This window comes from Solanum pennellii, chromosome 3 (genome assembly GCF_001406875.1).
Source record: "Solanum pennellii chromosome 3, SPENNV200".
Lineage (NCBI taxonomy): Eukaryota > Viridiplantae > Streptophyta > Magnoliopsida > Solanales > Solanaceae > Solanum > Solanum pennellii.
The window spans coordinates 53,415,915-53,429,045 of NC_028639.1; the positions used below are offsets into that span (position 1 = coordinate 53,415,915).

At 35.0% G+C, this 13,131-nt stretch overlaps 3 protein-coding genes across 3 annotated transcripts; 2 read left to right on the forward strand and 1 right to left on the reverse strand.

Annotated features, from left to right (window-relative positions):
• Positions 1-2,045: 2,045 nt before the first annotated feature.
• LOC107014564 lies at positions 2,046-7,642 on the forward strand. The gene is made up of 6 exons (XM_015214532.2): positions 2,046-2,192; positions 2,349-3,046; positions 3,695-5,265; positions 5,816-5,992; positions 6,130-6,301; positions 6,433-7,642. Exons 2-6 carry the CDS (start codon positions 2,383-2,385, stop codon positions 7,371-7,373), a joined length of 3,525 nt encoding a protein of 1,174 aa, XP_015070018.1. The 5' UTR covers positions 2,046-2,192; positions 2,349-2,382; the 3' UTR covers positions 7,374-7,642.
• A 1,927-nt stretch (positions 7,643-9,569) lies between these two features.
• On the forward strand, positions 9,570-11,040 carry LOC107015077 (peroxidase 5-like). Its single transcript, XM_015215243.1, has 4 exons — positions 9,570-9,793; positions 9,871-10,062; positions 10,244-10,406; positions 10,483-11,040. The coding sequence occupies exons 1-4, from the start codon at positions 9,584-9,586 to the stop codon at positions 10,893-10,895; spliced, it is 978 nt and encodes a 325-aa protein (XP_015070729.1). The 5' UTR covers positions 9,570-9,583; the 3' UTR covers positions 10,896-11,040.
• A 97-nt stretch (positions 11,041-11,137) lies between these two features.
• LOC107015078 (nascent polypeptide-associated complex subunit alpha-like protein 2) lies at positions 11,138-13,032 on the reverse strand. Its single transcript, XM_015215244.2, has 3 exons — positions 12,811-13,032; positions 11,768-11,880; positions 11,138-11,666 (listed from the first exon to the last, which is right to left on the reverse strand). Exons 1-3 carry the CDS (start codon positions 12,962-12,964, stop codon positions 11,319-11,321), a joined length of 615 nt encoding a protein of 204 aa, XP_015070730.1. The 5' UTR covers positions 12,965-13,032; the 3' UTR covers positions 11,138-11,318.
• Between the last annotated feature and the right edge of the window lie 99 nt (positions 13,033-13,131).

A 13,131-nucleotide genomic window follows, 5' to 3' on the forward strand; every position in this document is an offset into this window, starting at 1 on the left:
TATATATATATATATATATATGTATATGTATATATACAGACACACACACGTGTTGGTATCATTAAGGTTTCTTGTTAAGAAATTACTCATTAGTCAATGATACTATAAGAGTATATATATCTTTACTATAAGAGTATATCTATATTCTTATAATATCATTGACAAATGAGTAATTTATGATCAAAAAATTTAATAATACCACAATATACAAAGTATCAATTAATAAATTTTCATCCTTAATGAATGAAGGGTATGGATTGTAATTATTTATGAAAGATTAGGTACTTCAAAAATTGTTTTGGATTTGAATATAAACTTGTAATTAAAGATACTTGTATTTTAAGATGTACATAGTCAAAATTAGGTGTAATTTATTCTAGATACACTATATTCAAGTGGATTCAGACAGATCTGAAATACATAGAGAAGTTCACACCAAATACACATGTATAGTGCATACGTAGTGTATTTCATATGTATCTAGGAAACACATTAACAATGAGTGTTAAAATCTTGCCCATATTAGTTAATTTTATTGAATCTAATGTCACTATAAGCTTTACGAATATTGAATCAAATATATATATATATATATATATATAAACAAAGAGCTAAAATTAATTGTCATTAGATTTATTGTCACTATAGACTTTAAAAACATTTTCAAAGAATGTTAATTGTCTCTAATAAACATATTCAGCAACAATTGATAGTCACTAAAAATTATTTTTAATATACTGCTCGACTGATCATATTATTATTCGCTACTTCATTTTTGGGAAATAGCCAATTTACATTTTGTAATAGTTTGACGAATGCTATCGAAAACTTCACTTTGGTGCATTTTTTCTAGGTGCCATTTACAATTGTTAAAGCCTTTAAAAAATACATAACGAAGTCCTAAACCCTATAAGTTACACATCTAACAACAAAGATATAGAAAAACAAAAAGAGAGAATATATTAAAATTCCTATAATCTATCCACATTTTTATACTCAAGTTATAAGATATTGTTACTATAATAATACTTTCATTTTAATTATTATTGAAATGCTAAATGACTTGGCAAAATGACTTCACCCTCTTATTAATTTGTTTATGAACTAGAAATTAGCCAAGAAAATATTAACAATATGGGCATGTTCTCTTTATTTTGTCGTACTTATAACTAATTATTTTTGGTTGTTTCTTTATTTTCCTCATTCAATCTCTTGACTTCTTTTTTTGTTTTTTTCTTCAAATAAGTAGTACACCTTTTTCTCACCAATTGAAAAAAAAAACCTAAAATAACAATAAAAAATAAAATCAATTGCAAGTTACCATATATCAGTTGCAAGTTACCATATTTGTTTGGTAAATGGTACTTAATATTTAGTCCTTCGGGGAAATGATAATAATTTTGGATCTTCAAATATTGATTAATTTTTATTCTGGTCCTTTTGATAGTTAATTAAATACATTCCATTTTTAACAGATTTTAATCCCTTTTATATAGAAAGTATATTATGTTTGAATTAGTTTTGAAGTTATATTAACGTCAAATATGTAAAGTAATAACACAGTTATCATAATATATGAATAATTAATAAGCAGTCAAATAGCTATTAACCATCTTAAATTTGTGAATATTCAGTGATTCATTACTAATAAAAAAATCCACATTTCAAGGCACTAAAAAGTGTTAATTTTTTTTTTCATATATCATAATAAGTGTCACTTTAGTTTATTTAACGTTTAGTAGGAAAAATAATAAACAAAAATATAATTTACTATATCAATTCTGTTGCCTTTTGTTTTCTTTTCTAAAATAACATTTATTTTAAAATTCCATTCATTTTTATTTATTCTTTAAATTATTTAATATTACACATGTATTCTTATAATATCTTATGATGTATTACCGTAAAATATTTATATTAATTATTATTTAATGTATAAGCACGAACAAATAAAAATGGATAGAAGGAGTATTAGCGTAGCTAATTACATTAACTTCGGCTTCTTCGCCGGGTGTGGAATAGATGTTTAGGGCAAGATGGTAATTTTGAAAGTAAACGAAATCAAGAAAATATGTGTACCGAAAACAGAATAAGCCAAATTTCAGCACTATAGTTTGGGAAGACGAAAGAGGCACAAGACCCAAAGTGAAGAGTCTCTCTCAGACTCCTTATGCCTTACTATTTCTACTCTGGTATTTTCTCTTCAATTTCATTCTATAATCTCTGAGTTTTCGATTTCTAATTCCTGTTTTTCTGGTCAAAAAGATTGAATTTTTACCTGTTCTTGATATTATTGTTTGTTTTTTAGAATTGTTTAGACTAATTAAAGCTTTTTGGGTTTTGATCAGTGGATTGAAATATTGTTTTTGACTCATTAAAAAGATGATGGGTTTAGGGTCTTTCGGTAATGGGGGTTCCTCATCATCCTTCTCCAATTTATCACCTTTAGCTCCACCGTTTACTGTTGATCGGTCCAATTCCAAAACGGGTTCAACCCAATTGTTGAATTTCAGTGATTCATCCTATACCGGTACAGTACCATTTGGACAGTCATGGCAGTATGCTGCTGCTGACCCATCACCCACTGGATACAATTTTTTCCCTTCAGTTACTGATTCTGCGCCCACAACTTGTAATATGCCTTTATCACCTGAGTTTACCCCTGCTGATTCAGTTGAACCAGGTAGTCACTTTTGGTCAACTTCTAACCCGACTGTTAATGCTTCGACTGAAACCTATTCGTTTGGCCGTGAGGGATATTATGCCCCATATGTGCCTTCCATAGTGAGCAATAAACACCCCTCGTCGGCTTTCAATGAACCTTCGCTTGATGTTTTGCCTAATTCTGGTAATATTCATGTTGATGCATCCTCCTCGCAAGTTGATTATACCCAGACCTTGTCTGGCTTAGAATACCCGCATTGGAGTTTTTTTAGTAAAGTGGCTGATGGGAAGCAAGAAGAGAGGAAAGGAGTTGATGGGAGTTTTTCCTCGGGGAATGTTAATGTTGGTGCTTCATATGGTTACAGGAATTGCATGTCTAAAGGTAATTTCCGTTCTTATCTGTAGTCTCATTGTTCCAAATTACAATGTATTCCTTATACAATTGAACATTGATGTGAATGTATATCTTCTGGCATAGTGCAGCCTTATAATTTCAGCATTTTTATTGTTTTGAATATATTACTAAGCTGTACAGGTCTTTGGTTTATCTGTGTGAATTTGCTTTCTGAGTGTATCTAACTTTTGTTATATTTGCATTTAGAATGTCAAATTTGACTTGTATGGGTTTTAACCATTCAATGTTTTATGCTTGTTATTGTAATAATCTTTTAATTGCTTTTCACTACCGAAGTACTGTTGTAGTTTTTATGTTCTTCCAAAAAAAGAAAGAAATTTAATTCAGTCAATGAGTATTATTGTACTATTCCTGACCTAGAAATTTTCATCGATTACAAAAACCATTTCAACTTCTTATGTCAATGACGAATTATTCATATCACGGAGTTAAATGTCTTTTACTTCTACGTGTCTGATTCATGCGATTTTATCTCTATGTGTGGTGAGGGTTTCTTTATGCGTTTAACTAGTTTAAACTTGGAGCTTAAACGAAGTATCTGTCATTTTTCTAATTGTCTAAACTTGTTGCAATAACACTATCTGATTGAGGCTTTTGATGTCTGTCATTTTGTAGGTAATTCCCTTGAAGGTGCGAACATACCTAGAGAAGATTCTGGTGCTGCAAATTTTATTGATGGAGTATATACTGGGCCTTCAAGTATGGGACATATGGATGCCAAATCGTATCTCACTCAAGAACCAATCTACCAGTCTCTTAACTCAGAAACAGCTATGGGTTCATTTAGCCCCGTGTCTTGCCAAGTGGGTCTTTCTTTAGGGTCTTCTAGTAATTACTTGAACTATAAAAACCCTTTTACTCCACATGAGAAATTCTTCGAACCCCTTGATTCTTGTCCCCGTGATACTACATCCACATCAAAATCTTCTCCTGTAGTGGTTATCAGACCAGCACCTTCTGGAAGCCGTTTCTTCGCACCAAAGATAGACTTGCACAAAAATGTGGATATTTGCAAAACTGGAGCTACAAACACTGAGAAATCAGATGTCTGTAACCTGTTAAAGAGTCAGGAAACTTGGTTACCAATAGATTCTCCGATCAAAGAGTTCTCCTTGGGCTCAAGCACACCGCCGGACTTTGACAAGATCAAAAACAATTTTTTTGCATCTTCGTCAGTAAACAATCTGTGCTCGACCCGTCCTTGTAGCAGCAATAGCATAGAGATTGCAGTTAAAGAAAGATCTGGATCTCAAGCTCCGTGCACTAGTGCACCACCTGTGACTTCTGCTGAGAAATGTTCAGATGCTCTAGATCTTCATAACCCAAATGTAGATTCACCCTGCTGGAAAGGTGCTCCTGCTTTTCGTGTTTCTCTTGGCGACTCTGTTGAAGCTCCAAGCCCGTGCATCTTAACAAGCAAAGTAGAATTCTCTGATTTTGGTCAATGCAATCCTTTATTTCCTCCAGCAGAATATTCAGGGAAAACTTCCTTGAAGAAACTTGGTGAGGAAAATCTGCATAAGCATAGTGTATATGCTGGAAATGGTCTTTCTGTTCCTTCAGTAGGCACTGGTACTAATAACTACACCACCGAAGAACTCAGGACCATTGATGTCACAAAAGGAACATTTGTGCCTGTGGATCTGTCCAGCAATGGTGTGATACTTAAATTTTCTGAAGATCTGAACAAGCCTAGCAAAGGATATAGTCTACCTCAGTACTCTGAAAATGATTGTCAACAACAATATTCCTGGGGCGAGCACCTTAGTGTTGATGGCCACCAATATGAACCCAAAAAGCATAATTTGCCTGAAGGTTATATGCACACTGGTTTGAACCTCAATGACACATTAGAAGGTGGAGTAGTTGCACTAGATGCTGCAGAAAATGTTTTACGCTCGCCAGCTTCTCAAGAAGATGCCAAGCAGGCCCAACCATATCAAAAGGGATCAAGTCCAAAGCTGGATGTTCAAACACTTGTGCATGCAATTCATAACCTTTCGGAACTACTTAAATCTCAATGCTTGCCTAATGCATGTCTACTGGAGGGTCAAGACTATGACACCCTTAAGAGTGCAATTACCAATCTGGGTGCATGTACTGTTAATAAGATTGAAACAAAAGATACAATGGTTTCCCAGCATGACACTTTTGAAAGGCTTGAAGAATCTCATCGCTCTTATATGGTACGTTTTCAGGAGAGAGCAAACTAGTTAATTTTGTTTTTTAGGTGTGTCGAATGTGTTCAAATTGTGGAAGCAGTTGCAGTATTACCATTACCAGTGTGGAATTAAATTTCTCCTTCCAGACCTTAATACTAGAATGGGATGTCTTTTGTCCATGAAGTATTGTTGTTTAAATAAGAAAACCTCAATCATTAGGGTACCCTTTTGACTATTAACTGGGTCAGTCCGTTTTTTGTCGGACCTCTGAATACTTTTATCATGCATTTCTGTTTCGTATGCAAGAATATGAATCTAAGTTTTAGTATGTCATTTTTCTTATCGAATTTACAGGATTTGTGTCAGCTTTCTGACTTTTGATTGTTGTGTATCTTTGGCCTTTGACTGGGTCAGTACTGTTTATCTTATTGAACTTTGGGTATTTTCATTATGTGCCCTTCTGTTTTATGTGCGAATGATTGGATCTAAGTTTTAAGTTCTTTATTTGTGCATAGACTTTACAGGCCGTGTTTGTTAGCCTAATTTTGTAGATAACTGTAATTTTCTCCTCTAGGGCACTGAGACAGGCCACCCTCAGTTTATGGAAGAAGTTGATCGGGATTCTTGTGGCCTCGATAATCAGCCCATGCCTGAAGATAAGAGCAAGAACAATGGTAAGAAAACTGAGAATTCACCCCTTCTAACTTCTGCAGATGACTTGGGAGATTCAAATGAAGAACAAGTGGTCCAGGTATGCTCTATGTGTAAGTTGTGAAATTATTATTTAAATTTTGGTCTTGTAAATTCAATGTTGAAAATGAGACTTTGAAGGAGTTCCAACCATCCAGAGTTCTATGTTATTGGCCTACTAATATGGCAGGCTTGCAGGCTATAAAGAAAGTCCTCAATGAGAACTTTCTCTCTGATGAAGGAATGCAGCCCCAAGCCCTTCTTTTCAAGAACTTATGGCTTGAAGCTGAAGCAAAGTTATGTTCTTTAAGCTATAAATCTCGTTTTGACCGTATGAAGATTGAAATGGAGAAGCATAGATTCAGCCAAGGTAAAGTTAAAAGCTGTTTAGTTTGGTATCTGTGCTGTGATTCTGTCGCAGTTGTGGTCTTTATTCTGTTTCAGACGTTTCAGTAGATGTGGCTGTCGCCAATAAGGTTTTTTACTTCAAATTTTCTCCAGGCTTAAACCTGAATTCCTCGGTGGCACCTGAAGCTAAAAATGACTCAGCGTCAAAGATTACCTCTCAGAGTCCCTCTACTTCAAGCAAAAATGTCCACGTTGACTATTCTGTAATGGAGAGATTCAATATTTTAAACAGAAGGGAAGAGAAGCTGAATTCATCATTCATGAAAGAGGAAAATGATTCTGTTAAGGTTGGCAGTGATTCTGAGGATTCTGTTACAATGAAACTAAATATCCGAAGGAAACAGGGAAACAACTTCAGTTCATCACTCATGCAAGAGAAAAAAGCCTCTGATATAGTTTCCAGTGACACTGAGGATTCTGTTATGGAAAGATTCAACATCCTAAGACAACGGGAAGAGAACTTGAAATCATCTTTCATGGGAGAGAAAAAGGATCAGGATGTGATTGCCAATGATGCTGAGGATTCTGTTAAGGTGAGACTCAACATCTTAAGACAGCGGGAAGACAACTTGAATTCATCTTTCATGGAGGAGGCAAAGGATCCAGATATGGTCACTAATGATGCTGAGGATTCTGTTATGGCAAGATTCAATGTATTAACACGCCGGGGAGACAACCTGAATTCACCGTTTATGGAGGTTAAAAAGGATGTGGACATGATTGCTGCTGGTTCTGCAGATATGGAGAATCACGGATTGATAAATGGAGAAGTATCAAACGATGAGAGAGCAAATGTGGTCATAGATCCTTACTTTTATCATCACAGTATTAATTCCAGTGAAGGATATAACTCCTTTGGGTCTTACACGGATGGTTCTGGATATGACTCCATGAAACAGTTTCTTCTCTCTGTCGCGGATGATCCAATTGTCCATTCAAATAGGAAGGCCAGACTGGGAAATCACCACTCATCAGGTTTGTATGATAATTCTTCATCAGATTGGGAGCATGTTGCCAAGGATGAGTATGTTTGACATCTCATGAGATGTTGCATCGAAGATATGTTGATGTTACTCTTTCCAGTCGATATATGAATACACTGTATATATTGTAGAGTAGACGGAACACTACGTATTCCTATTCTCTGCTTGCTGATACTGCTACATCGCTACTCGGTTGTGCACATCGTTTTATTTCTAGCTTACCTGTGCAGTCATTACTATAGTACTTAAAATTCTGCTCCTACTTGAAGAGAACATATTTCAGCTAATGCAGAAAACACTCACTTAAGTTCAGGATCCTATATGCATGATTCATTTTTTTGTTACCTCTTTTGTGTTTAACATCTGAAATTGATTTCAAATAATTTGCATGAAATATTTTATACACAGGGCAAATATTTTTTATTTTCTGGTTGCATAATTAGATGCATGTGATATTACCTTGTTTAAAATTTTATTTCAACCATCAAATGCCGACATTAAACATTAATTAGTGAATACTGTTTTAACTCCAATATATCTGCAAAATCTCAAGTCACGGGTCCAAGATATCATATTCATTCTTGGATTTAAGTTATTTATGCATGCACGGTGTTAAGAATTTTCTTTTATACTAGCAATGATATTAACTTGTGAATTGTGATAGTAAGTAATAGAGCGGGTTAGGCCTGTTTGGCCGGCCTGGCTTAACCCGGGATTTAATAAGTTAGGACTACAATTTTTGGAGCCCATTTGAGAAAAGAGCTTTTTAGCCCGGTCTGAATAAGTCTGCTGATTTGTGGGGCTTGATAAATATCGGTAGGGCCGGCCTGTGCGTCAATAAAAATTAATTAAAAAGTATAATATAATACTAAAATTTAAAATTAAAGAGAGTCCAAAAAATTACGTTATTATTTCTATTTAGATATTTATACTTTTACTTTTAAAAAAAAACTTAATAAATATTATAAAAATAATTTTATTTGTGGATTTGATTAAAAAGTAATAACATTTACATCGTGTAATATTGTTTTGTCGATATTTATGATATTATTTTAATATTATAATATATTTAATTTATAATTCTAAAAATAATATAATTTTAAAAAAAGTGGGCTGACCCGACAAGTCAATAGCTCATGTACTTATGGCTTTGGCTAGCCCGGCCTGACCCGTAAAATGTCGAAGCCTGTATTGGTTAGCCCGGATGAGGTGAGTTAGCCCATATTGACAGCTCTAGTAAGTAAGATTATTATTTTTATCAAATTATCAACTAATGTTTATAAAATAAAACCGTGTAAATATATTTTTTACATAGCCAATGCATAAAAGTCATACTCTTATTTGTAAAACCCTTTGATACATTTTTTAAAACTGGGAGTAGGTCTTTTGTAGTTAACGTAACTCAATGATTATACATTTGATTTAAGACATATAATTAAGAAGTAAAATAAAAGAAAAAGACCCACTTGCAAGCATAATCCACTATAATTAGCATAAATATAGGGTTAAATCAATGTCTAACCACTACACTTTGTATTTTCATGCAAAAGAAGTCAACAAAATAGATTGGATGAGTCAAGCTTATTATGTTCCTACATTAACCAAAAGAAAAAAAAAGCTAATAAAATGTATTTACGTACAATTATAGTCAATCACTGACCAACTCCAGTTGTCCTTAACCTTCCAAAACATTGGGGCATCTTTGCTTACCTATATACTCCCTCCGTCCATTTTTATTCGTACAATATATTAAAAAATAACTATTTAATTTATTTTTAAAAATTTAAAATTTTAGAAATAATTTCACTTTCAAAAACTTTGAATTTATCATATTCAAAAGGTAATATAGTAAATATACCATTTTATTATTTACTGTCTCCGTTCAGTTTTAGTCCACGATACTAAAAGTAGATGTTCATTGTTACTTTGTACAATTTAGATGCTCAATATAATTAACTATAGTCATTTTCCAAAACAATGAATTTGTTAAATTCAAAGAGCGATATAATAAAATTTGTCATTCTAATTATATTTATTACTTCATAAGAAGAGTCTCAGGTCAAACATGAGTAAGTAAAAGTGGAGGGTGGAAGTATAATTTTACAGCTTCTTGCGTTCCAACCATGCACTAAAATATTATAGATTAGCTATTGTATCAAGACAAGTTAACTTTGGATGCACTTGATAGTTTATATCCACAGGCTGGCCTATATATTGACATCTATTATTAATGATCAAGCTAGTCAAGCTTACCAAGAAAAATGAGTGTAAGAATGTTGATTAGTGCATTAATATTCTTGGTTTTATGTGAGTGTATGATGTTAGAAGCACAACTTCAAGTGGGATTTTATGATAATTCATGTAGTATGGCTGAGTTCATTGTGAGGCAAGAGGTTACAAATGCCTTCTTTAGAAATAAGGGAGTGGCTGCAGGCCTTGTTCGCATGCATTTCCATGATTGTTTCGTTAGAGTAAGTCCGTATTATTTTTGCATAATCTATGTATTTTATCTGTTGTAACGGATAACCTTTGTTGGCATTATGGATAGGGTTGTGATGGATCAGTGCTGATTGACTCGACCGCAACAAACTCAGCTGAGAAGGACTCACCAGCAAATAACCCGAGCCTTAGAGGTTTCGAAGTCATTGACAGTGCAAAGGCTAGGTTGGAATCTGTTTGTGAAGGAGTTGTTTCTTGTGCTGATATAGTCGCTTTTGCAGCTAGGGATAGTGTAGTGATAGTAAGTATACTACAAATTAAGATTTATTAAGTATATTACCATCTTAAGTACTAGCCTCTTTACCTTCACGAGGATAAGGGTAAGGCCTGCATACACTCTACCATCTCCAGAGCCCATTAATGGAATTTCACGGAGTATGTTGTTACATTACTACTTACTTGCACACTTGAAATTACTGTAGACTGGAGGACTTGGCTATGAAGTTCCAGCTGGTAGAAGAGATGGCAGAATCTCACTAGCTTCTGAGACAAGAAGTTTGCCCCCTCCTACATTGGATGTTGACCAGCTCACCCAAAACTTCAGAAGCATGGGACTCACCCAAGAAGAAATGGTTACTCTATCAGGTAAGCAGCAGTGCAGCACTTTGTTTTAAGTTATATGCACTGACATTTTACTGAGTCTTTGATCTCTGATGTCTAGGAGCTCACACCATTGGTCGATCTCATTGCCTGGCCTTCAGGAACAGATTATACAGCTTCAACTCAACAACAAGCCAGGATCCCAGTCTTGATCGAAGCTATGCAGCCCAGTTGAAACAGCAATGTCCAGAAGGCAGCACGGATGCAAGTTTGGTGGTGCCAATGAACCCTGTTACCCCAGCTATCACTGATGAATATTACTACACCGATATTCTGGCCAACAGGGGCTTGTTTACATCCGACCAAACTCTTCTCACAGATCCAACTACAGCTATCCAAGTACTACAAAATGCTAGGTTTCCATTCCTCTGGAAAAGTAAATTTGCTAGTGCAATGGCGAAGATGGGCCAAATAGGTGTCTTGACAGGCACAGCTGGAGAAATCCGAGCTAACTGTAGAGTCATCAATACCTGAACAATATATATATATATATATATATGGTGATAGAGGGATTGCTCCTATCAAGCTGGAACTTTCTGCACTATCTTTTTCAACCAGTTAGTACTGGGAAATAGACTATGTATTGCTCTGCTGCCCTATTATTATGTCCTTCACTTTCAGAAAATTGTAATTGCAAATACCTTCAACCATATGATGTTTAAGCTATTGTGTTCAGGCAAAATGGAATTGTCAGATATCATGTTCAAAATAAAAGATCTAAATAATAAAGAAAGCCCTTCATTTCTTGATATTGGTCATTGAGGTTCTACAATGCAACTACTACTCAATAGCTGGTTCACCAATTAACTAGGGCAACAAAAATAGAATGAAAGCACAACTTCTTCCAAAATTCATCATAGAGCACGAATTGAAAAGTGAAACTTTCTAAAAAAATACTTAAGTGGTCAGCTCCATGATGGCACTGACTATGTCTCCATTGTGGGCCTTCAGAGCCTTGACTGCCTTGGTCCTAGACACTCCTGCTTGTGTCAAGACCAAATCAATGTCCCGAGGTTCAACACCAGTCTCATCGACCTCTTCTTCCTCATCTGCCTCCGCAGCAGCATTAGAGCCAGACACATCTGGCTTAGCCATAACAGATCCCATGTCTGGCATCCTAAACTGCTGAGCTGCTTGTGTCTGCAACTGAGAGCTCAAATCCTCAATCTTAGCCTCTCCAAATATGACATAAGTCTCAGAATTTGGGCTTTTGAAGACATCTGGCTTTGAGATGAAGAATAAAACCTGCAGTATTGTGATTCAAAATGATCCGCATAAATTCATTTTCTTTTAAAAAAATATCAAGTCCAATGAAGATGAAATAAAGAATGATCAAGGTAATTTACATTTTTGGTCCTCTTAATAGTGACCCTGCTAACCCCTGTAACAGGTTTCATGCCAAGCTTCAACATGGCTTTTCGACTCTTCTTCTCACTTCTGCTTTGCTTAGAATTGCCACCTGCATCATTTTCCACACATATTCTTCTAAGAATTACATTGCCATGAATAATACAGTGTGGCATGTTATCTCACATGTCATACTACCATGTAAGGAAGTTAAACAGATCATGTACAATTTTGTGCGAAAAACAAAACAAAATGGATCATCAGAACGAGCACAAAGACATAAGCAGGGAGTCTTGAAACATCAATACTGGTCAAGACTGCACACCGGGAAAAGTATTGCATTAAATAGCTAATAAGCTATACACCAACAAAAAGACATAACATACTGTCATGCAATACTCAAAATCATGGCAATCCAATAACTACTCAGAGAGAAATGGATTAACATAACATCATCCAATGTCAAAAAACTGGCAATCCCATAACATTTATCACGAATTACAAAAATGATGTACAACAAGCTTTTGAAAACAGTCGCATAAAGCACTTAACTTACTACTATAAAAACAAAACCCAAATAGTTTCAATGCACTGAATTATCCACGAAAAGTTCAACTTGCAGGGAACTTTTAAGATAAACAAATTACAACGCAAGAAGTATTACAAGCTACAAAAGGATGAATAAAATCAATCATACGATTTAATCATCCCATAATTAGAAATGCACACTCGAACAAGTCAGTAAACAATATCGGAATCATTTTCTCCTTCTAACAAGCTTTTGAAAACAGTGGCTTTAAGCATTTAACTTATTACTACTAACCAAACAAATCCTAAGCGTTATATTATCCACAAATTGCAGGGAATCTCAAAGCAATGCATAAGGAAAATAGCTCATCCAATCAAATAACCTTCAAAACACCCAGTAAAATGAATGCCGTCGAAATAGAATGTACTAACAAACCATATATAAATCAGCAAGCACAATTATACGAAAGGTAACAACTGATTAAAAAAGGGATTAGGAGCAGGAAAATAATACCTTGGGCACCATCCTCCTTGTCATCATCTTCGTCGTCGTCAGAATCGTCGGCGTCATCATCGTGGTCGTCTTCCTCTTTGACGTCCTCCACGATGGGCTCATCCTCCTGAATCTTCTTCTCGGCTTCGAGTTCTTCAATGACGGGACCTGGCATGGCTACTTGTGTGTGATGGAAGGGGAGGGATGAGGATAAAATTCGTAAGCAGGAAGCAGTGTAACAAATGGTGAGGTTTTATCCTAGGGTTCCTCTCCTATGGGCTTCCGTAATTAAAGCCCAATATCATCATCAGCCCATTTATACCTTGTCTTTCATATTTTTCA